This window comes from Colossoma macropomum, unplaced genomic scaffold, assembly GCF_904425465.1.
Source record: "Colossoma macropomum unplaced genomic scaffold, Colossoma_macropomum, whole genome shotgun sequence".
Taxonomy (NCBI): Eukaryota; Metazoa; Chordata; class Actinopteri; order Characiformes; family Serrasalmidae; genus Colossoma; species Colossoma macropomum.
The window spans coordinates 35,838,198-35,862,703 of NW_023494788.1; the positions used below are offsets into that span (position 1 = coordinate 35,838,198).

Here is a 24,506-nt window from a genome sequence, read left to right on the forward strand (position 1 = left end):
AGAGTTGCATATGACGGTAAGACAGATCCGGTGAGATCAGGTCATGGGGGTGGGTAACCTCTACAGAGAAGTATAAAAAAGGTTTGATTTTTCCTGTTTTCTTTAGTTGTGCCCCCAGGCAACTCAGGTTAACGCCTCCGTTTGTGAAGCCCTAATCTCTAATAAAGGATTTTACTTTGCTCTGCCATTTTTGGTGTTTAATTGTTTTCTGTTTTGTATTAGAATTAGGAGCAGGCCGGTTTTTCCACACCAGGAGCCCCCGAATACTAGGGGATATTTCACACACTGCCTATAGTTAAGCATATCCGCGCACACACACACTCTCAGTAGATCACTGGCAGGCACCCAGTGTGTGTTGGCAGACAAGCTTGTGTTTTACTGTTCCAGTTTGCTCAGCAGCTCCTTACACTTTAGAGCCTGGACATTAATGAAACTGACCGGCATTACTGTCACTACCATGGAGACATTATTATTTTTATTATTAGTAGTATTGTTATTATTATTATTATTATTATTATTATTATTATATTATGATTAATATGAGCAATAGCTTGTAGTTAATTTCATATCCCAAATCAAATCAAAGAGCTGGAGGATGACCTTTCTCATTCATTTACTCATTTAATCATGCATCATGCACTAATTATGTCTTAATATATTTCATTTATTATGCTAAACCATCCTGCACAGTGCCCTGCCCCCTCAGTGCATATCCACCCGAAGCTCCTGCCAGTGACAGCAGCCTGCTGGCCTTCCATCTCTGATCCACATCATCCATGTGCTTCCGCCGCCGCCGCCGCCGCTGCTGCTGCTCTACTGCGCATGTTGCATGACGGGCGCACGCACACACGCGCTGATCCTCCATCTTAGGCAAGCTGCGTGCACGCGCAGACATAGCGGCGAGAATAACCTCCTCCCGACCCCCGAACCGGCCCCCGCAGCCCGATCCGAGCCCCACCGGACCGGACCAGACCGTGGCATGGGGCTGACCAGCGCGGACTGAGCGAGGAGAACGCCTGGACGGTGAGCAGCATGCGCTCGGTCGTCAAACCGTAACGCCCGCGCGTGCACTGTTGCTACGCATCGCTACTGCACCGGAAAACCAGCGAGACGCGCGCGCCGTGATGGTAAGAGCGCACAGCCTGTTGTTTATATGTGCTGCATGCGTGTTAATAGCATGATGTTCGCCTAGCATACGTGCTGTCATGGTGTACATGCTAATGGCAGCTTGTTTCTGCCTGCATCTGCCCAACCCCCCCCCTTCCTCTTCCTCCTCCTCCTCATCATCATCATGGAGGATGCTGCTGGATGTTGCTTCTTCTCCATCTGCTCTGATTCCTTCTGCTGAGCAAACTTCACCCAACTCGAAGCTCACAGCATCCACAGGTTGTGATTTATTTATTTATATGTTTGTTTGTTTGTTTATTTATTCATTGGTAAACAGGTCCGTGTAGCAGGCTGCTGTGTTATGTACTGACAATGGACGTGAGGTATTCTCACACTTTTCTCAGGGCTGTTTCCAAATCAGATTTTCTTCATGGGTTCTTTAGTAAATGGATGGATTCTTTTTACAACCATGAATTCTATATAGAACCATTTCATGCTTAAAGGGTTCTTTGCATGGTGAAATGGTTTGTCAGATGGATGGAGAATGTGTTGAATATGGTTCTTTACAATCTTTTTGAAAATGGTTCAATGTAGCACCAAAAAATATCATCCTATGCATATAGTATTTATTTATTTTTGTTTAATATATTTTCCTCCGGGGTTCCACTTATGGCGTTTATGAGGGTCTACGTACAAATTTTTTTTACATTTTGTCTTTATCCTTTAGAATTAAACAGGCTGTTTTTGATACTGTGCTTTTAAGAGTGATATATGTAAATTACCCCATTCTGATTGGCTTTATTGTGTGTCATTTGAGAAGCAATATGAGTGAACATGTTGGTTTTTGTGACACTACAAAAAACAATTCATTCAAAACTAGCTTGTATTATTATATGTGGGCTGGAGAGTGTTGAAACATTAGCAATGCATCAAAGTCTATTTTTTTTCGAAAAAGAAAAAAAAGAAGACATTTCCTATCTAATTTTCTCTGATATGCGCCCTGTAATGCAAAATCACGATAATATCATAAGCTTAGATAAAATGTTAGGTAATTATTATGATACATTTTTAGAACATAAGTCTGGCACTTTTGACAGGCCCATGAAGGATTTGGGGTTTAATAAAAGCAATCAAAACACAGTGCTAAAGGTTAGAGGAGAATTCCACCACATTTTTCAAAATTTCTGCATAATTAAATGGTTGAGGTGTAATAAAGTTCATTCAGAGTGGTTCTCTGTGAAATGCTCAGAGTTGTTTATAGTGGTGGTGATAGGAACCAGCCGTCCACCTCTAAAAGCTCCCTCACAGAACGTTATTGCATGAAATAGTTATGAATACGCTGCCTGATGTCTGAGACGCTGTTTTATGATAGTTTTGGAAGATTTCGGCCTAAGATTCTTTTTAGTATTCATAGCCAAGAGTTTATTCAAGGGAAAACAGGCCCTAAAGCTTATTTTTCCATAATCTTACACTAGAACATTAGATATAAAAGCTCAGAAGACACGTGTAGGTTCACTGGTGGTTTTGGATAGTAAATAAAATGGCTATATTTGTGTTGTAGTCATGGCGACCCCTGGTTCCTGTCACCACCACTGTAAAGAAATCTGTACCATTTCAGATGAAACCACTCTCAATCACTCTGTTTACATCTCAACTATTAAATTACACAAACATTTTGAAGAATTACCCATAAAAGAATGATATTGGCTTTAGGTACATATGTTCATTAATAACAATTGAGTGAAATAGCACTGGGGCCATAATCTTTAATGGTAATTCTCAGCTTTGGCCAGCTAGCAGAGATGCAACACGCCAGCGGCTATTTTTTTCCCCATGAATATGTATTTCCAAGGTTGCTCGAGTGTTAATACTTTGTTTTCGTGTACACGTTCCCGGCTGTTGCGTGGCAGAAGGCCTAGATTCATCTGCTTGTGTATTATTAGAGACATGTTTTCCACTCTAGTTACCTGCATTCCTGCTGTCCATTTGCAGAGTTGTATGTTCCACAGTTAGCTGGAATTATAAACGGTTGCTGGGTCCAGTTATGGAAGCTAAACGTTAAAACGTAAATCAGCCGTGTTTTAGCTGCCGAGCTTTGGGCTAATTAATGGCGAGCAGCCAAAAGAAAATGGGAAAAAAGAGCGTAGGTGTACGTGAGGGTGTTGGGGACATCCTTTGGCTGACGTTGCTGATTCAGGGAAATGGGAATTCACAGAGAAAGATGTAAGAGCAGCTGGACAGAGAATGTGGGACAGCGGAGAAGTTGGCCCATTTCTGCTAAGGCGATGATCAATGTGCTGGCGGAGGCTCAGGACTCCAGAGGTGGAGGCCGGGAGAGTCTAGACGAGGGAGAGCTTCTGGCACTCCTCCTCGGAGGGGAATTCCTCACGCTAATCCGCTCGGCTGCTCCCTCTCCGCTAGCACAGCATGCTATCCCTCAGGGCTCTGTTGGACAGCGATGCTGGGACGACTAAATCTGCTGGCCTTCGTGAAGCCGAGGCTTTGTTTTTCTTGCCTGAGTGGATGTGACATGTATGCGCAGAGGGCCCACAGTGACCTTCCCGAACAGGAACATACTTGTACAGCTGTACATCTTAAGTTATACTGGAGCCTAACCTTTGCTGTCAAATGTTTGGGAACATCTAGATTCTCATGTTTTAATGCCTTTAATACAAACCAACCCCTCTTTTTTGTTGTTCTACAATAACTAATAAGCTTGGGTGATTATGTAAATTTAGATGAAGAATAATCGTCTGCAGAAATGTAACGTGTTACAGTTAAAAGTCCTATAATCACATTACAGTCACTGACTTAGCAAGCCTTTTGTTACTCATACATCTCTGAGACTACATTTTTAGCTGTTTGTCCTGACTTCTTGTCTACTGAGCAGGCATGAACTGGGGCAAAAAAGCCCCATACTTTGAATAGAGCTGCATGGAGAGGTGTCACGTGGGTAACGTAGGCTGAAGCCAAAAACATTCTCAGTGCAAGTATGCGAATGCAGATGTGTCTGGCTACGCAGACACAGTTTCTAAAATGTGTTTTGATGAAATTCATAATGCAATGCAAATGCGAGCTGCATTCTGAGTTGTTTCAGCAAGGGGCGGTGACCAACGACAGCCCAGCCTGACCAAGCTATCCCGTGCCACCACTGTGCTTTCTTCCAGTCAACTGTCAAAACATATATATTACATCATCATCTCTTCATTCTGATAGGACAGGTAAACCACCTAATGCTGCATTCACATGTTTGTGGTAGACGGATGACGGCAAACTGGATATTCCTTTGTTTTCAGTGGAGCTGTTTGCTATTGACCGCAGCACTGGAATAAACCGGATGTTGATTTTTTTTGCGAGCCATGGGTATCAAACGTGTCGTTGCCAAACTCCTGATGAAGCCGGTTCTATACACAACACAAAATAAAAGAGTACAAAGCGTCCTCTTACCTTCTACCACCTTAAACAGTCTACACTGCTAAAGCTTGCCACTGATAATCATCCATTTTTGGCAGTAATGCTGTCACCATGGCAACGTTTGTGTGGCTTTATGCTGGTGTTGACCGCTATGCTGCGTTGACGTGTTTGTGTTTTTTCATTGCAAACGTGAATGCAGCATAACAGTGCTTCACATGTTGAGTAGTTGTGGGTGTTGGAATAATAGCAGCTCTCATTCGTATTTGTCCTCTGTCACCTCCTTGAATAATGAGTGTTTTACCCACCACAGTAACGTAAGAACGCACAGTAAGTTTGAGTTTGTACAGAAAGACAGTGCATTTGCAGAGCGTTTGCCGAACGTTGTCATTTGCGTTCTCGTACTTGTGTTGAGTACGTTTCTGCAGACCTAGTTGATAAAAGCTAGCTGTAGTGAGAAAGGGGGCAGCGGCAACCTGAATAAATGTGATTATGTCCCTGCCTGGATGCTTACCAGAACCTCTTGCCCATATGAAAGTCCCTCTGCTGTCTGTCCCTCATCATCATGAGCAGCCACCGGATGTGTCTCAGGCTCAGCTGCCACTTGGCCCTCAACACTCGTTTGTTGATTCGATGATTCCGTTACTGCTGTTGGCACTGCAGCCAAACAGCTCCGTCAGATTTTTACATTTTGAAGCATCCGTCTCCAGTGACTTTGCTTTATTTCTTTCATTCAACTTTTCCTACCCACCTTTCTCTTTTATTTTCTATTTGCCATGACCACTGAAACAAAGACGACTAACGGAGCACATCGTTTGTTTCAGTGGGGTTTTTTAGGCAAATAGAGGATTGCATTAGCGCCCTCTGCTGTCGATGGTCACTCTATCTGACTCTTAAGTTCAATGAACTGTGGAGCCAGCCTGATGGCCCTTCGGCGGTTTTCCAGAACGTCCAGGTGGCCAGTCGACACCGACTAAAAGTATTCATTATTATTGTTGTATTATATTATTATTACATTATTATTGTATTTGGTACAGATTTGTGTTGGTTTTAGAGAGTAACATAGAAGTAAGGTAAGTTTCTCTAGAACAGAGCATTTCACACCAAACCACTGTGAATGACTTAGTTTAATAGTTTGATTATGCAGAAATTTTGAAAAATAGGTGGAATTTCCCTTTAATCAAAAAAAAAAACAGAGAGAAAAATGCAAATTTCAAACGAAGGTGAAGGTGATCATCCAACTAATTTGAATGTAAGATAAAGACAATATGAGTGAACACAAATGCAGCTTTTAAATGATCATTCCATTTATTGAAGATATAAAAAAAAAATAAAAAAAATTCACCCATGTGAAAAAGTAACTGCCCTCCTTAACATAATAACTGGTTGTGCTGCGCTTGGCAGAAACAGCTGCAATCAAACGTTTGCCATAACCTGCAATGAGTCTTTTACTTCACTGTGGAAGAATTCTGGCTCACTCTACTTGACAGAATTGTTCATTTATTTGAAGGTCTTGCCACAGCACCTCAATGGGATTCAAGTCAGGACTTTGACTCGGCCACTCCAAAACCTTAATAGTGTTTCTTTTGAGCCATTCAGAGGTGGATTCGCTTGTGTGCTTTGGATCATTGTCCTGCTGCATAACCCAACTGTGCATGAGCTTTAGGTCACAAACTGACGGGCGGACATTCTCCTTTAGGATTTTCTGATAGAGAGCAGAATTTATGGTTCCATCAATTATGACAAGTTGTCCAGGTCCTGCAGAAGCAAAGCAGCCCCAGACCATCACACCACCACCACCAGGTTTCACTGTTGATAGAATGTTCTCATGGTGGGATGTGGTGTTAGCTTAACGCTTGATTGTATCGGGACCCATGTTTTGCAGAAATTTCCATCTTTGGCTCATCAGTCCACAGAATATTATCCCAAAAGTCTTGGGGGTCATCTAGATGTTTTTTGGCAGATGCGAGACGAGCCTTTGTGTGCTTTTTGGTCAGCAGTGGTTTGTGGCTTGCAGCTCTCCCAAGGATGCCATCTCTGCCCAGTGTCTTTCTTACTGTGTACATTGACTTTAACTAAGGCAAGGGAGGCCTGCAGTTCTTTAAATGTTTGTCTGGGTTTTTTTATGACCTCCTGGAGTTGTGCTTTTGGTGAAATTTTGGTAGGCCGACCACTCTTGGGAAGGTTCACCACTGTTCCAAGTTTTCTTCGTTTGTGGATAATGGCTCTCACTATGGTTCACTGGAGTCTCAGAGCCTCAGCAATGGCTCTGTAACAGCTTTCCAGACTGGTAGATTTCAATGACTTTGTTTTGCATCTGTATTTGAATCTCTTTAGAATGTGGCTTCATGTGCTGCTTTTTGAGACCCTCTAACCTGCTTCGCATTGTCAGACAGGTTCTATTAAAGTGATGTTTAGATCCAAAAGGTCTGGCAGTGATCATGTCTGGTGAAATAAAACCCAAGAGTCAATTGATTTTGGTAAACTGGTTGATTTAGTAGCTAAGGGGGTAATTACTTTTTCACATGGAACCAGGTAGGGCTGAACAGCATTTTTCTTCATTAAATGAAATCATCATTTAAAAATAGCATTTTGTGTTTCGTTGGGTTATTTCTGTCTAATATTAAAAGTTGTTTGATGATCTGAAACATTCAAGTGTGACAAATATAAAAAAATAGATGACACTGAGAAGGAGCAAATACCTTTATACAGCACTGTGTTACGACCTGTCTAGGGGTTTGAGTTGATCATAACATAAAAAAAAGACAAAAGAGAGCCAGTTGACGTTTAAACAGGTCAAATCGTGTTATTTTCTTTTTATGCTGCTCTTTTGTGTATATGACACAGGAGAACGTCAGAGTGGGCAAGCGCCAAAACAATAAACATAACAAGCCTAGCTAGAAATGTTAGATAACTAACTTACCTATGCAAACATAAAGAAACAAAAGTACAGTCAGTCTTTCCTAACTCCCTAACTATACCAAAAACAGGAGAAAACAAGATCAAAAGAAATGGCACCCACTCCTACAACCTGGTCGGCATAAGAGTGAACATTTACAGAGACAGATCATGAGCTTACAGTTTAACTGCAGAGATAACTGGGTATAGAACAAGAGGTAAAGCTAAGCTATTTCATTTGAGAGGAGAGTAGAAAATCGCTAGCAATAAAACAAACAAGCTGCGCTGCGGTTCGGATCTTAAAAACAATCGCCCCAAGCCGCCATGGAGGAAAGCCTCGATAACATCCGGCGCAGCCGTCGAAGATATACGCCATGCAATTTCAGCCAGCCAATCAGATGAAATTTCGTTACGGGACTCCAGCCAATCACACGCACAAGTGGGAGGGTTCCTAATAAGCGAGAGAATGAGAGAGAGAGAAAGAACGAAAGGGAAGCAAGCAAAACAAAACATACGTCCTATATGGACGTAACAACTGTATATGTATTTTATATATGGTAGTGTATATGCAAGATGTCATGTTATCTGTTTTATTGCTTAAATTGTAAATATACCATCGCATGATTGATGGAAACTAAGCGTTTCTGTGTATCACCTCAGTACAAATGCAACACTAGCGTCTGCATCATGGGTGATGTGTGTCTAACAAGCTCTAGAATGGTGCATCTTGGCTGATCTTTTTACGTGTAAAATGCTTAGGGGAAATTTTATCATCGCAGTGATTCATCCCTTCACTCAGCTGTGTCCTAATGCGTAACATGCACTGTCTATAGCATTTCGGCTGTATCTCTGAGGAGGATTTAAGGGAAGCCCTCTGCAATACAGTTAGGCACAGTGAGACCACCCACAGTGTTTGGGCAGCCATTTGTAAGACACAACAGAGCCAGTCAGATGTCCAGCGGATAGCGGAGAGCTCCTGAATGTCCTCAGAAAAGAGGGAGGCTGGGAATGTTGTAGAAAACAAAAATAAAGCCACAGAAGTGTCTTTATTTTAATGAAATTCTAACTGTAAAATATGTTTGATTACCTAGTTCTCTGTTGGCAAACTCTCAGCTATGGCACAGACCTGATGGGGAATTCCACCGATTATTCAAAGTTTCTGTATAATTCAGTGTTTGAGATGTAAACAGTTATTCAGAGCGGTTTGGTGTGAAATGATTGTTTTCTTTACAGTGGTGGTGATAGGAACCAGGGGTCGCCATGACTACAACACATGTAGACATTTTATTTACTATCCAAAACCACCAGTGAACCTACATGTGTCTTCTGAGTGTTTATATGGAACGTTCTAGTGTAAACTATTGGAAAAATCTGAAACATTATGGAAAAATAAGCTTTCTTTGGGGACTATTTTGCCTTGAATAAACTCTTGGCCATGAATATGAAAAAGAATTTTACACTGAAGTCTTCTCAAAACTATCATAAAACAATGTCTCAGACATCAGGCATTGTATTCATAACCATTTCATGTAGTAATTTTCTGTGAGGGAGCTTTTAGAGGTGGACATCTGGTACCTATCACCACCTCTGTGAGCAATCCTGATTTGGTAAGTTTCTCTAGAACATCAATCCGCTCTGAATGACCATTAAATTATGCAAACATTTTGAAAAGTCTGTGAGATTCTACTTTAAAGGGCTGTACTCTACATTTTTTATGTACCAAAAATAGCAATTCATTTCTACACCATTTTCCAGCATCTTTTTATCATGAAAACCAGGTGGGCATTTCAAAGCAATAATTCACCCAGACGTGTATGCTTCTTGTATGCATATAACCCACCAATTAGCATTGTGCTAACTGCATGCCTAAATCATCATGCTCACCTTAAGCTGAAGTTGTTCAATCCAGACAGCATTTCAGATTTCAGCATCACTTCAGCTACTGCTGTTTTTAGCTATGAAACAAACTTGTGTCCCTTTTGTATAAATAACAGTACGTAGTCTATATGTATATGTAAAAATTTAAGAAAACTGAGGTTTTTTTTTTAGAAAATTTTGAAAGTGGCTGTTTCTGCTATTTAATCTACTTTTCTTCATTAATAACATGCATTCTTAATGCTGTGGTTACGTTTGTTCTGATACAGTGGTGTGCAAAAGTGTCTACCCTGGTCAAATTCTATGTTTTGTTGATTTTCTAAGTGTAAATAAGTTAACACATCCTCTACGGCCCATGTGCCAAACACAAGGCCCGCAGGCCAAGTCAGGCCCGTGGCACAATCCTATTCGGCCAGCAAAATTGTTTTAATTTTCTATTTCCCATTTCACCATGAGCTGTACAACAGTTCCCAACATGCACTGCAACATAATGTGTGCTCCCACCCCCTCCCCAACAATGATCTATGGGACAGCTCCACTGCCAGGAGTCTAGTTCAAAAGAATGGGCAGTTTTAAAAAAAAAACGACTGTAAATTGGGGACATATAAAGAGGTTTAACAGTTATCAGCAGCTAATGTAGCCTATTGTTTTAGATAAAACATGTTTTTATTTTAAATTATTTTTGAATCATTCAAGTATTCAGTGCCGTTGTAGTTTTGGCATATTTGGCAGATGATCATATATACATGTGTGTGTGTGTGTGTGTGTGCGTGTGTGTGTGTGTGTGTGTGTGTGTGTTGTATGTTATGTTAAATTCAGCAAATAAACAGTAATTGTGTATTAAAATGTGCAGAAGAGTGTTCTCTGTAGTGGATGTGTTCAGTTATTTACATCACTGCTCTGTTGAAACAGATCAATAATAATTGTTTCCATGGTGATGTGATTTGCGTTCTGCATGCGGTTTAGCAACCGTGCATCCAGCAATAAAGGCAGATGGAGATTCTTTTATACAGTGGTAGGAAACATGGCATCTCACAGAAAGCTCCACTTCCACATACTGATCTTTTTTACTGACCAATGTGGACATGATGGCTCACCAACTACTCTGGGGGCAGATTTTAATCAGTTAAAGAAGCAAAAAACAAAGAATCTGAATGGATCAAAAACCATATGTTAGGAAACGTTGATTACTTTCAGCTATAGATTGGTCTCAGAATAGCCTAAAATGCTTCCAAAGGTCCTGCAGGTCTATATGTCCTTTTGTAGCCCTTTGATTGGGACAGCTGGTAGGAGAGCAGCATTTCTCAATTGAATTTACATAAAAGACACTAATATTTGTTCAATAGCTGCAATATTTTGAATGGAAGTGAGTTTTTTTAGGCTAACAGTTGTGTGATTCTTCACTAATCTCGTAATTTTCTTCTTCCTCGCAGGCTGTCAGAGTGAGCTGTCAGAAGATGAAGTTTCTGAAGCTGCTGCTGCTGCTGCTCTGTGTTCTCTGTCTGTGGATGGAGGGAGGATCTGCCAAAGAGAAGTCAGCCAAGAAGGGCAAGAAGAAAGGCAAGCAGGTCTACTGCCCCTCGTAAGTTTCATATCATTCTCATGCTATTCTATAACTGTTTAATTATGTGATGCTGACCCAGCCTTAAATAAACCACCCTGCCGTTTTATCATTGTGGGTGGTCAGCTTTTATTGCTGCAAACCATAATATGATTTTAAATGAAAATAGTCTGTATCAGATAGCAGTAACAGGGCACAGGGTTCTAGCTTGGCTTCAGATGTGATGTCTGCTGACTAGAGATGCACAGATGTGGAAATTCTGGGACGAATTTTTCATGTGCACGTCTGTCGAAGCCAATGCCGTTTTGGCTACTGTGAAAAAGTCAAAGCGGCCAGAAACGTGTTTAAATGTAATTATTTGGGCAGTAAGTCCATGTTTTGTCAGTAAAAAGACTATATAACGTTAGAATAACTACAAATAAACATAAATACAGTAGGGCTCAGTGATAACAGGCATGAAATTGGTATATATAATGAATCGTTTTTTCCTTTGCATTTGTAAGACTTTAGCATTCATGCATTCTTTGGATTTTATTTGCATTTTGCATTCCGCTGTTTAAGCGATTATTGCACTGGTACGCGGTTGCACATCAAAAAAAGTATTTTTCATGATTACTGTGGAATAATTTTTAATTTTGTTCACAGTTAAATGGTAAACAGTCATTCAGAGTGGTTTGGTGTGAAAGCTCCGTTCTAGAGAAATGTACCTAGAATAGTTCTCAGTTGTGGTGATAGGAACCAGACATCCACAGAAAATTATTACATGAAATGGTTATAAATATGCTGCAGATTTGAAATATACCATTTTAAAAGTTCATGGTAAAGAGGTACATGTACATTAGATCAGATTAAACTATTGTTTTTGGCTGTGTTTACATGCAAAGATTTTTGCCAATCCGATTGAATATGTTCTGATTGTAGATTAAGACTGAGGTGTTTATATCTCACTCTACCTAACACTCTGATTAAAATCTCCATTTACATGCACACTACAAGTAATCCGATCCAAAATTATGTGCATGCGTAGAGTAACACTTAGTGTGGATGTTATCATGACAACAAGCATCCCGTGAGTCCAGTCAGAGTGAGATGAGCAGCAGTGAGCAGTGATTGTGTTTTTAATGGACTCAGGAAAACATACTACACATAAGATGGACGCCCGTCCTATCGCCGTCTTTTAAATTTCAAGGCTTTTTTTGAAGTTCAACTTCATCTCCTCTGCAGACCAGTTTCTGCTGCCGCCATGTTGAACGTTATAAACTTTCGCTATGATGCGACACAAATGCGCAGAATGTACTTACACGTTCTGATTGGGAATGTAATCAGATAAAGGCGCTTACACGGCTATTATTCTTCTATTTAACAGATTATTTACAGGATTACCCACCTCGTTCAATCGGATAGAAACTGTATTCCGAGTGGCCTCAATAGGACTAGTCTATTCCAATTGAGGTGTATACATGGACGTATTCTATTCTGATTGAGCTATTAGTTGGATTATTAACAGATGATCAGGCTTCATGTAAATGTGGCTATTGTGCAGAGTGCAGCTGCAGAGCCAATGAAATGCAGTTAGTGTCTACCCAGAAGTGCAAAATGCAGTATTATTTACAAATAAAGTTCAGGAAAGTAACCGTGGTAAGCAATGCTGTAGTTACAACAAGTACAATTAAAGACAGTGGAGCAGTAAAAAATATAGATGTCGCAAGTATAAATATACATATATACAGAGTGAGAGTAAAGAATATCATTCGTTGCTGTCCAAAGAAAAACATGTATCTCCAATTTCGTTGATTTTTATTTTTCTACATCATTAGAACATGGCAGTTCTCCTTTACATTGTATGAAAATTTCATGATGAATGGACCAATAGAAATGCCCCAAAATCACTTTGAATAAAATCTCTTTACATTAACTTACATTAAAAGTTAAAAGTTAAGGTTTTGGGAGATACTTGTTTTTCTTTGGACAGTGATGAAATGTAGGTTGTATGTACTGTGAGAGCAGCACATGTAAAATGATAAGCATGTAGATTAAAAACATGTACAGTAATTGTCTGTGCAGATATGAATAGTGCAGTAATAGACTGTACAAAAATAAAAAGTGCAATAATACCAGGACATAAAGTACAGTAACAGTGCAGTGATGCGGTTAAAGTGGCAGTGTGGAGTTCAGCAGGGTCACAGCTTTCTTAATAGAGGATAATCAGATGTGGAGCGGTTGCCGTACCACACGGAGATGCATTTTGTGAGTATGCTCTCAATGGTACAGCGGTTAAAGTCCACCAGTATCCCGGGTCACAGGTGAGCTTTCTTGCGGCTCCATAGGTAGTAAAGACACTGTTGTGCCTTTTTGACCATGATGTTTAGGGACCAGGTGAGATCATCTGAGATGTGGATGCCAAGGAACTTGAAGCCAGGCGGGCGCTCTACCTCAGCTCCGCTGATGTAAATGGGAGATTGTGCCTGGCTCCTACCTTTTCTGTAGTCCACTATGATCCCCTTGGTTTTCTGGGTGTTGAATGCCAGGTTGTTGTCCTCACGCCATGCTGCCATGTGCTGCACCTCATCCCTGTAGGCCGTCTAATCGTCACCCCTGATCAGACCTATCACTGTGGTGTCATCCGCGAACTTAGAACCATTAACAAGAGCACGGTCATGGGTGAACAGGGAGTACAGAAGAGGGCTTAGTACATAGCCCTGTGGCACGCTGGTGTTCAGGTTGATGGAGGAGGAGAAGACTTGGCTTAACCTTACAGACTGAGGTCTGTCAGTCAGGAAGTCCTGAATCCAATTGCACAGAGATGTGCTGATACCAGTCTGGCTAAGCTTTAAGATCAGCTCGGCGGGAATCACGTGTTAAATGCACAGCATTGTGACACATGAGTTTTGACAGTCCAGGTGGGTCAGTACAGTATGGAGCGCCTCTGTTGACCTGTTGTGGTGGTAGGCAAATTGGTGTGGGTCCAGTGTAGCAGGCAGACAGGATTTCAAATGAGAAACAACTAGTCTTTAGAAGCACTTGGAGAGGGTGGAGGTGAGTGCGACAGGGCGGAAGTCATTCAGGCCTGAAGCAGTCGAATGCTTTGGCACTGGCACAGTGGTGGCGGTCTTGAAGCTCTGGGCCAGAGCATAGGTCAGGGGTTGGCAATTCAAATGTTAAGAAGAGCTATTTTGTCCTTTCAACAAAAATCACACCACATCATTTTATGTCTATTTTACTGTCTTGGCTGTAAATATGTCTCAGTATGTGCTAATGTTCTAGTATAGGCTAAAAAATATAAACAAAAGCACAGACTTACTTTGCTCTGCATTAAGATTTAGCTCAGCTATAGCTGCTTTTCTCACATCTCCGGCAGGAAAATTTTCCACAAAAGTAAAATGTCTCTCAAAGTTCGACTTTTTATGAGGCTGAAGTCGCTTCTCATTCACTAACTTCTTGTTAAAATTTTCCTGTTCCACCTTAAATGGTGCTTGAGGCACCAGAATGTAACTGCTGCACCATTTATGGTGGAACATTGGAAGAATGTTCGAGAAATCGAAGAAGAAGCTGGCGAATGAGAAGCTGACTTCAGCCTTACGACTTTTTAGTGTTTGTCAGTTTCTCGTTGCAGATTAAACATATCAGGAAACCAGCTGGAGTGATTATAAATGCAAAGTCCACTCATCTCTAAATTATCGATGTTCATCTTAAATCTTTCTCTTTGCTGTTTCATTAGCTACTAGCTAGGCAAGATTGTTGTCTATGTTGTCTGTGTTGCTATGGTGGCCAGTAGTCTGCGTGCCAACCTTCAGGGTTAAAGGGTGAATTAGTAGTTACACATTAACTCCAATGTTTAAGACCATTTACTTATAAAACTGTGTTAGAACAATCAGCAGAGCTTTATTTTACTGCAAAGGAGGATTATTTTACATTTACCTAAAATCTAGTTCTGCTGTGGAGCCGCAACAGGGCAGTAAAAGAGCCTCATGTTGCCGACCCCTGGCTTAGAGCATTGTAAGACAAAAATGAAACTTTTTTTCAGATTTTCCACAATTTTATCATTAACATTCCATATACACACTCAGAAGACGTGTAGGTTCACTGGTGGTTTAGGATAGTAAGTAAAATGGCTCTATTTGTGTTGTAGATCCCTGGTTCCTATCACCACCACTGTAAAGAAATCTCAGTCAGTAAGTTTCTCTCCTTAACTCACTCTAAGGAATTTTCTTCATGCAATTCAACCATTGAATTGTGCAGAATTTCTGAAAAATCAGTGGAATTGCCCTTTAAGAGACTGTAAAGGAAAGCAGGAAAGTACATTCACACAGCAGAAGTACATTAGTATGCATAATAGTATGAGAGCAAGTGTAGATCCTACTGAAATCACTGAAACGTTTCCCTTAGATAATGAACTTCGGCGTCATCCAGCTGGACTCTGAGTTCTAAAAGAGTTGTGGTGTAAACCGCAAGTGGTGTGAGATCTCATCTGAGCTAAAGAGGACCAGAAAGAGAACTGAGGCCCCTTCAAATTTAGCTGACGTTGTGAACACAAGAAGCACTGAGGTCAGCTGTGGCTGGGTCACTTTAACAGAAGTGAGTTTGGTTCATTTGAAATGAGCTGTATGTGGAAACACCCTTAGCTTCTCCCTCACTGGTTTCATTCAGTCAGCTGGGAGGAGGATTTGCAGCATGAAGCATCTCCACACACGGTGTAAGCGTTTCATGAGAAGCTCTAGTTCATGAAGCGGTGAGAAGCACACACTACATTAAGAGAGATGAAAGTGTTCGAAAGGTTTTAGACTCAACGGGCCTCTTCCCCTGATCAAAGTCAACTTCCCTCAGCGTCGCTGCAGTAAAGCCCTGCACAGTGACGTCCTCACACACACTACTCCACACACATACACACACACACACACAAGCACTCTGTTACAGCCCACCAAGGTTCAGCCTAGACTACCACACAACACCTTCATTCACACTCGCAGGATTAACTGATTAAGCACCATTTCTCTGTAGAGCTCCGCAATGTGCACAAATATAACGTTTTGCGGGATACACATCCTTGCCCTATATTAAAGGGCCAATATCAGGGAAAAACAGATTATAATTGCTTTTTTTAAATATATTTAGCTAGCTTTTAAAGCTAACAGTCAATCCACACAGCCTGTATTTGGAAACCAAGCCACAAAAAACAGCCTGTTTTAAATTATTTAATTTTGGGTTGGCACTAAAACCAACACACATACATCTTTCAGCAGTTTAGCCCCACCTTCTTTTACAGTGAAGTTATAAAGAGTGTTTCAGCTCTTTAATTAGGCACATACAGGCCAGCCGATCAGAATCATATTTAATTCTAATACAAAGTAATCACATATAACGTAAAAACTACAAAAATATTTTACTGACAATAAAAAAATAATAAATTAAAGACAAATACATTTTTATGCACTGTATGTATAAATGTCCGAAGATACATTTCTTATGAAATTAAGGATTTTAAAATACTTTTTATTAAAAAAAAATTGCTACAAATTAAAAATTTCAGTGAGTTAAAAGTAGTCGTAAAACCAACCAACCAACCAATGACCAAACGAACAAACAAACGGGTGGACATTTCCACCAATGTCCTGCATACTATAGCGCTTGAGATGTAAACAGAGTGTTTGAGAGCGGTTTGGTATGAAATTGTTCAGTGTTCTTTACAGTGGTGTTGATAGGAACCAGGGATCGCCATGACTACAACAGAAGTATAGCCATTTTATTTACTATCCAAAACCACCAGTATTTTTGGACATAAAGGCTTGGTTGAGTTCTAAAGGCTTGGTTGAGCTTGGTTAAGTTCTAAAGGCTTGGTTGAGTTCTAAAGGCTTGGTCGAGTTCTAAAGGCTTGGTTGAGTTCTAAAGGCTTGGTCGAGCTTGGTTGAGTTCTAAAGGCTTGGTTGAGTTCTAAAGGCTTGGTCAAGCTTGGTCGAGTTCTGAAGGCTTGGTTGAGTTCTACAGGCTTGGTCGAGCTTGGTCGAGTTCTAAAGGCTTAGTTGAGTTCTACAGGCTTGGTCGAGCTTGGTTGAGTTCTAAAGGCTTGGTCGAGCTTGGTTGAGTTCTACAGGCTTGGTCAACCTTGGTTGCATTCTAAAGGCTTGGTCGAGTTTTAAAAGCTCAGTCGAGTTCTAAAGGCTTGGTTGAGTTCTAAAGTCTTGGTCGAGGTCTAAAGGCTTGGTCAGATTCTAAAAGCTCAGACGAGTTCTAAAGGTTTGGTTGAGTGCTAAAGTCATGGTTGAGTTTGAAAGGCTTGGTCGAGTTCGAAAGTCTTGGTTGAGTTCTAAAGGCTTGGTCGAGTTCTAAAGGCTTGGTCGAGTTCTAAAGGCTCAGACGAGTTCTAAAGGTTTGGTTGAGTGCTAAAGTCTTGGTCAAGTTCGAAAGGCTTGGTTCAGGTCTAAAGGCTTGGTTGAGTTCTAAAGGCTTGGTCAAATTCTTAAGGCTTGATCGAGTTCTAAAAGCTTGGTTCAGTTCTAAAGGCTTGGTTGAGTTCTAAAGGCTTGGTCGAGTTCTTAAGGCTTGATCGAGTTCTAAAAGCTTGGTTCAGTTCTAAAGGCTTGGTTGAGTTCTAAAGGCTTGGTCGAGCTCGGTTGAGTTCAAATTTGAACTGAATACCTTTCGGGTCCTGTTTTGTGTACCGCAGCCTTTGATTTTCTGCCAGCGAACTGTTTCTCCCTCTGCGTCTTAGTTTCGTTTCAGATCATGTGTTGTTAAAAGAACTTGAAATCCAGAAAGTCAGTGTGTCTAAGCTCAGTCACTTTGTATGGCATGTTGAACTTCCCCCCTTTTGGCGGCAACTGGTTCACTGTGTTTGGTATGAAGTCTGTTGGTTTTTGAATAATAACTTTTGATTAACAACTGTGTGTCCTTTTGGCAGTAGAAAGAGTTGATCAAGAGCTTTAATTTGATGTATTTGATTTGATATATAATTCATTAATCATGACAGCCCGAAGGACTAATCACTCTTAACTGTATAATAATGCAGTCTTTGGCCTTCATGTCATTTCTACAGGCAGCTCTCATCAGAAGACCTGGCGCAAGTTCCTGCAAACTCCACAAGCAACATCCTAAACCGACTTCTGATCAGCTATGACCCCCGCATCCGGCCCAACTTCAAGGGTACGTCGGGTCAGCCAAGAGCACCGACCTGAGTTTATTTATTCGGTTACAGTTTTATTCAGCATGACTTCATAGACTTTCACATAAAACTGATGGCTTTTGTCCCACTTTTCGAGTGAAGACCCCCGTTTAACGGTCCAAATTCAAACAGGAGCAGATCATTAAATCTCTTTTAGCCGTGTAGTACGTGTTTTCTCTGGCAACATCTCCAGATATAATGAAGGAGGCAGTAAAAAGCGAGAGGCTGTATTGCCTCCACGCTGCCTGGTGTTTAACGTATATGTGCATGTTGGTGGAGCCTTGATGTGGTCTGAGTGTTTAGGGTTTTGCGTATGACTGAATGTTATTACTCCCCGTGGGTCACCCATCTGCTCCACATATCAGTGTAAGATGAAAGCTCCTGGCAAACATTAGAGTCAACAGTATAATCTTGGGAATGGGGGTAGAACCGGAACGTCTGGGATTTTATTTTTTTTCTTTTTCCCTGTAGTGCCAGGCTTCTCGCATTACATGGAATGGAAACTAGTTTCATGATGCAGGCTGCATATAAAAGAAACCAATAATCCACAGTGTTTTTGATTAAAATTATGGGTAGTGGTGAAGAAATTGAGCCATTTTTTTTGTTTTGTTTTATGAACAGGTATTCCCGTGGAGGACCGTGTCAACATCTTTATCAACAGCTTCGGCTCCATTCAAGAAACCACCATGGTACATGACCATATTTTATCACTTTATTCTTGTTCGTTTCTGTGTAATGCCACATAAAGTGCAAAGTGAAAGCGCTTAAAAGCTCCATATGCTACATTTTTTTTCCTTAAGGGTCCACTTACAAGGTTTGTATCTTTTTATGTACAAGAAACAATCATCATTCATTGTCATGGCAATTTTTCAATCTCTCTTAACACATTATATTTACACATTTTTTACAGTGCCTTTCACTTGATCATGTACATGAGCTCTTTTCAGATTGGCTGCTTTGTGTGCCTCATTCGAAAAGCAGTCCAGGCAAGCACTCAGCATGAATGGGCGGCTGAAGTGTAATAGGCTGAGCAAGTGGACATATGTAATTTTTTTTTTTCACAAAAGCAGTTTTTTTGTTAAATTAACAGTTATTAAAATCAAAATTTGACATTTCCAATTTCACTCCATTACCATAAATAGTTTAAATAGTAATTTTAGAAGTTTGCTAAAAGGGGAAGTCTTGCGAAATTAAAAATTTAACCACTGCGTGTGTTGTAATCATGCCTACTTAAAAACATCGGCAAACAATTCAACCCCTTAAAATCACAGGCTTATTTCATGCTAAAGCTTATTATTTATTAACCACTAAAGAGTTCGGAATGGGCGAGGCTGAACTGTTGTAGGCTGAACAGGTGGATATGTGTTAATGTGTTATTTTTTTGTGACCTCACAAAAACAGTGTGTTCAAAATTGGCTGTTTTTGCTGCTTATTTTCCATATATAGACTGTATATGTATATGTGGACTAGGCCGTGAAGGGTGTGTGCCCTCACCCACACAGCTCCATTAAGGCAAACTGACTTCCAATATTTGACTCTATATTGAGTCTGATCATCAGACTCCCTGTGAAGTAACTTCATCAAACGACATTTATTTGCCATTTAAACACAAAACAGGAATTAAACCACAAAGCGGTTATTTTTGGTGTTTTGCTGGGCAGCTGTGGCCGTCAGACTGAAGGCTCTGCCGTCTCTGTAAGAAACAAGAATTTGCATGTTGTTCCTGTCATCGGTTGCTTCGCAACTCTTTCAATTGTCTTTGTTCATTTTAATTGTTTCACTTGTTACCATTTTATATTGTTTACATATATATGATTTTGTGATCACTCTAATTTATTTAAGTGGTTCATTAATTTGCGAAATTTTTCTTGATGCGTGCTGCATCCCGCTCCCACCTGCAGTGGGCTGGGTACCCTGAAAATTAGTCCTGTGCCGCAAGATTTTGTGTTGGGTCCTATGATCCAGCAGGAATCCTGCGGAAGTTCACACCTCTATTTTCAACTAGAGCTTTGAAGTGGATCAGTTCAGTTTTATCCCATTAGCTCAAATATGCACTGAGTAATGTCTAGAAATAAGTTAAACAATCCTAAAATATGGTTAGAAGAATATTTTCAAACTGAGAAATGTTGGCTATGTCAACTAGACACAAGATAATTTCACGTTACAGGTTGCCATGTTTTGCGGTGTGATTGATCACATTCATGGAAAGGGAGGAAACCATGTCAATTGGAAGCTCCACACAACTACTCCATGAAGAACTTTTGAATAAATATATCTTTTCTTTCACTTAAGAAAAGGCATAGCGTGTTGTTGCTGTTTATTACAGAATGACCTTTGTGGACAGATAAAACTGAGTCAGAACAGTTTCGTTCCACTCATAGTCAATCTTCATGCCCTTGTTAGAAAAGCCCCAGAGTCATATTTCAGTCATCATTATTTACTGTCAATTACAGCTGCTTTGATCCAGTGCAATTTTAATGGAGCTGTTTTAGTGGCTTGACGATTTAAGTCATATTGAGTTTGTCATAAATTTCACTCTCAGTTTCCTCCCAGCTGCCTGACTTCTGTTTCAAACTCAAAACACCACTGAAATCAGTGAAAGATATCAGAAAGAGCGATCGAGGAATGAGGCCTCATTCTAATCACATTACCATGCGAACACTTCACATGTTCAGCTTTGTTTAAAAGGAAGGTATTTTTGAAAGAGTAATTCTATGGAAAACTCAGCCCCCCAACCCAAATAAAACCAATCTGCCAAGAAGTTTGCACATTGTGTGCACTGACTGGCCACTTTATCAGAAACCCCTCCCTGTAGCTGCACCTTGCTGGAGACTGTAGACCATCTGTTGATGCACAGTTGGAGTGAGCTTCTTGTAGTGCTTCATCAGTGGTTGGTTTCTGACCACAGAGCGGCTCTTGGCTGGGTAGAGGAACTGATGTGCAGCAACAGATGGGCTTCAGTCAGTAATTGCATTGCAGTAGAAATGCTCTGATAATGAATTTTATGGCTAATTCTAAATTCTTTACAGCCAAATTTCCTGTTTTTTAACCCAAAGCTCACCCTGTGTGGGCTAAATGAATGTATTCGTTTTACTGTTGTACTTGATTTTACTTACTTTGAATATGATTTTGGTATGTTTTAGCCATGTTTTAGCCATTGTTTCATTTTTTTTATTATCCTTTTTATTCATTTTATTTATTTTATTATCATTCTTTTTATTTCTTTTATTATTGCCGATTTCCTGTCTTACATTTTCTCTTTCTTTATTTATTTCATTAATTATGTCTTTTGTTTTATCCCTATCTGATCTGTAATTAATTTACTACATTGTTTTACTACATTGTACATAATTTCAATGGTTTATCAATTTGTTTTAGTTTTTTACGGTTAAATTTTACTACTGTGATTATATAGTTTAAACAAAGGTTAGATTATCTTTATTATCATTATAAAAGTACAATGAAATTGAAGAAAAGTAGTAGAAACAGTAGTTATTGGCCCGTATTCATCAGTTGCATACTGTCAGATCTAATCATAATGTACTTGTAAAATGAGCCCACACGATTTTGTTATTCATCAGTGTCATTTTTGGCTTATCAAACTCCCATCAGAAGAGTGTAAATTTGAGTGTAATAGTTTAACAGCCTGAAATGAATGCTTGATTTGCAGTTAACTAACCAAAACTACTCAGTATCTTCTATAAAACCAATAATAAGCATACAAATAGAAAATAATAATAATACTAATAATAAGAGCACATGGCAATCCAGTACATAAGTGCATGTAATTATTTTACATGCACATAGATGTAATCAAATACTGCAACTATTCCATTCCATTCAAAGACATCTTACACTGTGCTTTTGTTTTATACTACTGACTCCACCCACCAAATACACAACACAAAATATAGCGAGTGTCATACATTGCAATAATACAGTGTTTAAAAGTTATTTTAGGAGAATAATCATACCACACAATCACATCATTCTACCATCCTAAAAAACGAAGACATTTTCGCTTATTTTACATTGTATTCTTTCCAGTGGCAATTTTAATGCTATAAGGTAATGTAGGGGGAGCACTGCACTCATCGCTCAACCTCAAACTCTGCCTACAAGCACCGCCTTTGGCTCATGTGTTGCGGAATGTTGTCATTTTACTGAAACATCTGCACAAATTAGGGCGTGCCTTATGTAAATGAGGTCCCTGTGGGCTAGTGCTTGATTTCACGCACCAAAGCTGATTCAACAATCGTTTCTACGACACAGAGTAGTTTGTACGTCAATAAAGGTGGTGAAATCTGTGTGCTTTTTTCACAACAATGAGTGTGTTTACATGCACTTAATAATCTGATAACTGCAGAAAATCAAATTTTCTCAATGAATTTCCATGCACTTGAGTAATCAGATAATGGTGAAACTCCAGGTCTACACGAGTCAGACAGTAATCAGATTTCTGCTTTGCAACTGGCCAATAAACTCACAGAAGAAATCGTTAATGTAATATAAAACTCAAACTTTATGCCGCAGCATTTTTTAGAAAACACCGCACCACTTTATCTGAAAATAAGAACATTCATCATCTAGAAGATGAAGAATATTTAAATCGAGTCGAGAATGTAGTCGGTTTCAGCGTCTGTCCAGATGTGTTTCTCTGCATCTCGCGGCAATGCTGCTTGCTTATTTCCGGTACAGCAGACTAAAAAATCCGAAAGAAATCAGAGTAAGAGCTTACATGCACTGAGAAATCTGATTACTGAGCTAAAATCCAGCCTCTTTGTTAGATTTCTTAATCAGGTTTCTAGATCAGAGTATGGTGTTTACATGACCATTTGAATAATTGGATAACTGCAGAAATCCGATTATGATAGGAAAATTGAGTGCACGTAAACATACTCATTGATAGATCTGCAATAGCGCTGAGGAACAAATCCAACACAGATCGCAAGTAAAAATAATAAATTAGCTGATTGCTTGTTTGGTCTAAAAATACAGACTCTGATCCTGGTCGATTCTAGTCGTTCATCCCCTGCACCTGTATACTCTGTGTTTCTGATAAAAAGGCCAGTGAGTGTGTACAGAGTATGAGTGCCTAATGAACTGCAGCTCAGTGTGTTGTTGTTTGTAAATGGTGGTCTTGTCCTGACTCTATGAGTCATGTGTTATTAGTGCTGTGGGTGTCTGAGGTTTGCGTGACACCGAAGTGCCATAAATCTGCAAATGAAGTGTCACAGTGTGTGTGTGTCCGGGGCAGGGGGGGAGGTTGAGGGAGTTGGGGGCGTTGGGTGGGAGGGATGCTGCCAGAACCAGCGGGTCATTCCTGCAGCGGTCAGCAGCTTTAATGTGTCACTGCACAGGTGGCCAGAGACTCTCGCGCACTCATTCGCTCCCTCTTTCTTTCTCTCTCTTTCTTTTTTGCATCTCTGTCTCTCTCTGTCTCTTTTTCATTCCACTTTCTCCTTCTCTCTCCCTCTCTCTCTCTTTCTCTCTATCATAGCTCTGTCTGTCTCTTTTGTTTTCTCTCTCTCTCTCTCTCTCTCTCTCTTTGCCAGCTGTCTGTATCTCTTTCTGTTTTGCGTCTGTTTTTTTCTCTCTTTTTCTCTCTGTGTATCCCTCTCTCTCCTTTCTGTCTCTCTCACTCTTGCAGCTGTCTGTATCTCTCTCTTTCTCTCTCTCTTTTTCATCTCTCTTTTTTCCTCTTTCTCTCTTTCTTGCTCTCTCCTCACTGTCTCTCTCTCTCTGTATATCATTTCCATTCCCCCCCCCTCTCTCTCTCTCTTTCTCTCTGTCTCTCTCTCTGTCTCTATCTCTGTCCGTCTCTCTCTCTTCTTCTTCTCACCATCTCTGTTCCTCCCCCTCTCCCTCCCTCTCTCTCTCCCTATTTTTCTTTCTTCTTACTTTTTCTTTTCTCTTTCTGTCTTTTGCTTTCTCTTTCTCTGTCTCTCTCTTCTTTCTCTCGATCAATTTCTCCCTCCCTCTTCCTCTCTCTCTCTCTCTCTCTCTCTCTCTCTCTCGTGTACAGACCCACAAAGCTGTCCATTCACACCCACATTAAAGAGCAGTATTAGAGGGGGCTCCTGCTTTGCTGCAGCAGTTTTAAAGCTCATTTGAAGTTGTCGGTGGTTTATGGTTTATGAGGCGTTGGGCAGGAGGGGCCGGCTAATTGTGAGCTGTAAATTTAACACAATCACCAGCTCATATGTGTCACACAGCCAGGTTCACCTTGTTTTAACAGTTGGAAAAAACAGGATGTGAATCATGCAGAAATGCACATGTACACACACGTTTATTTAATACAGTGTCACGTTGTGAAACATACATTTGCATATTGGTTACAAGTGTTTAATATATATGGGGCTTACATATACATATTATTACAAGTCATTTTTGAGCATTTCCATTGTTTTTTTCCTTATATATTTATATGTAAATGCCTGTATATATATATGTGTATGTTTTTGTGTATGTGTATGCCTGTTTTTCTTTACATTGTGT

At 40.2% G+C, this 24,506-nt stretch overlaps 1 protein-coding gene across 3 annotated transcripts in view; it reads left to right on the forward strand.

Moving 5' to 3' along the window:
* Window positions 1-869: 869 nt before the first annotated feature.
* The window catches only part of glrbb (glycine receptor, beta b), a 47,974-nt gene continuing 24,337 nt past the window's right edge, over window positions 870-24,506 (forward strand). For 2 of the 3 annotated variants that reach the window (XM_036569258.1, XM_036569256.1), the window contains exons 1-5: window positions 870-1,127; window positions 1,298-1,386; window positions 10,725-10,873; window positions 17,883-17,989; window positions 18,630-18,697. In XM_036569258.1, coding sequence (XP_036425151.1) covers window positions 10,749-10,873; window positions 17,883-17,989; window positions 18,630-18,697 — 300 coding nt within the window. In that variant the 5' untranslated portion in view covers window positions 870-1,127; window positions 1,298-1,386; window positions 10,725-10,748. Of the gene's footprint in view, window positions 1,128-1,297; window positions 1,387-10,724; window positions 10,874-17,882; window positions 17,990-18,629; window positions 18,698-24,506 lie in introns of those variants that run through there. The other variant, XM_036569257.1, reaches the window with a different exon arrangement.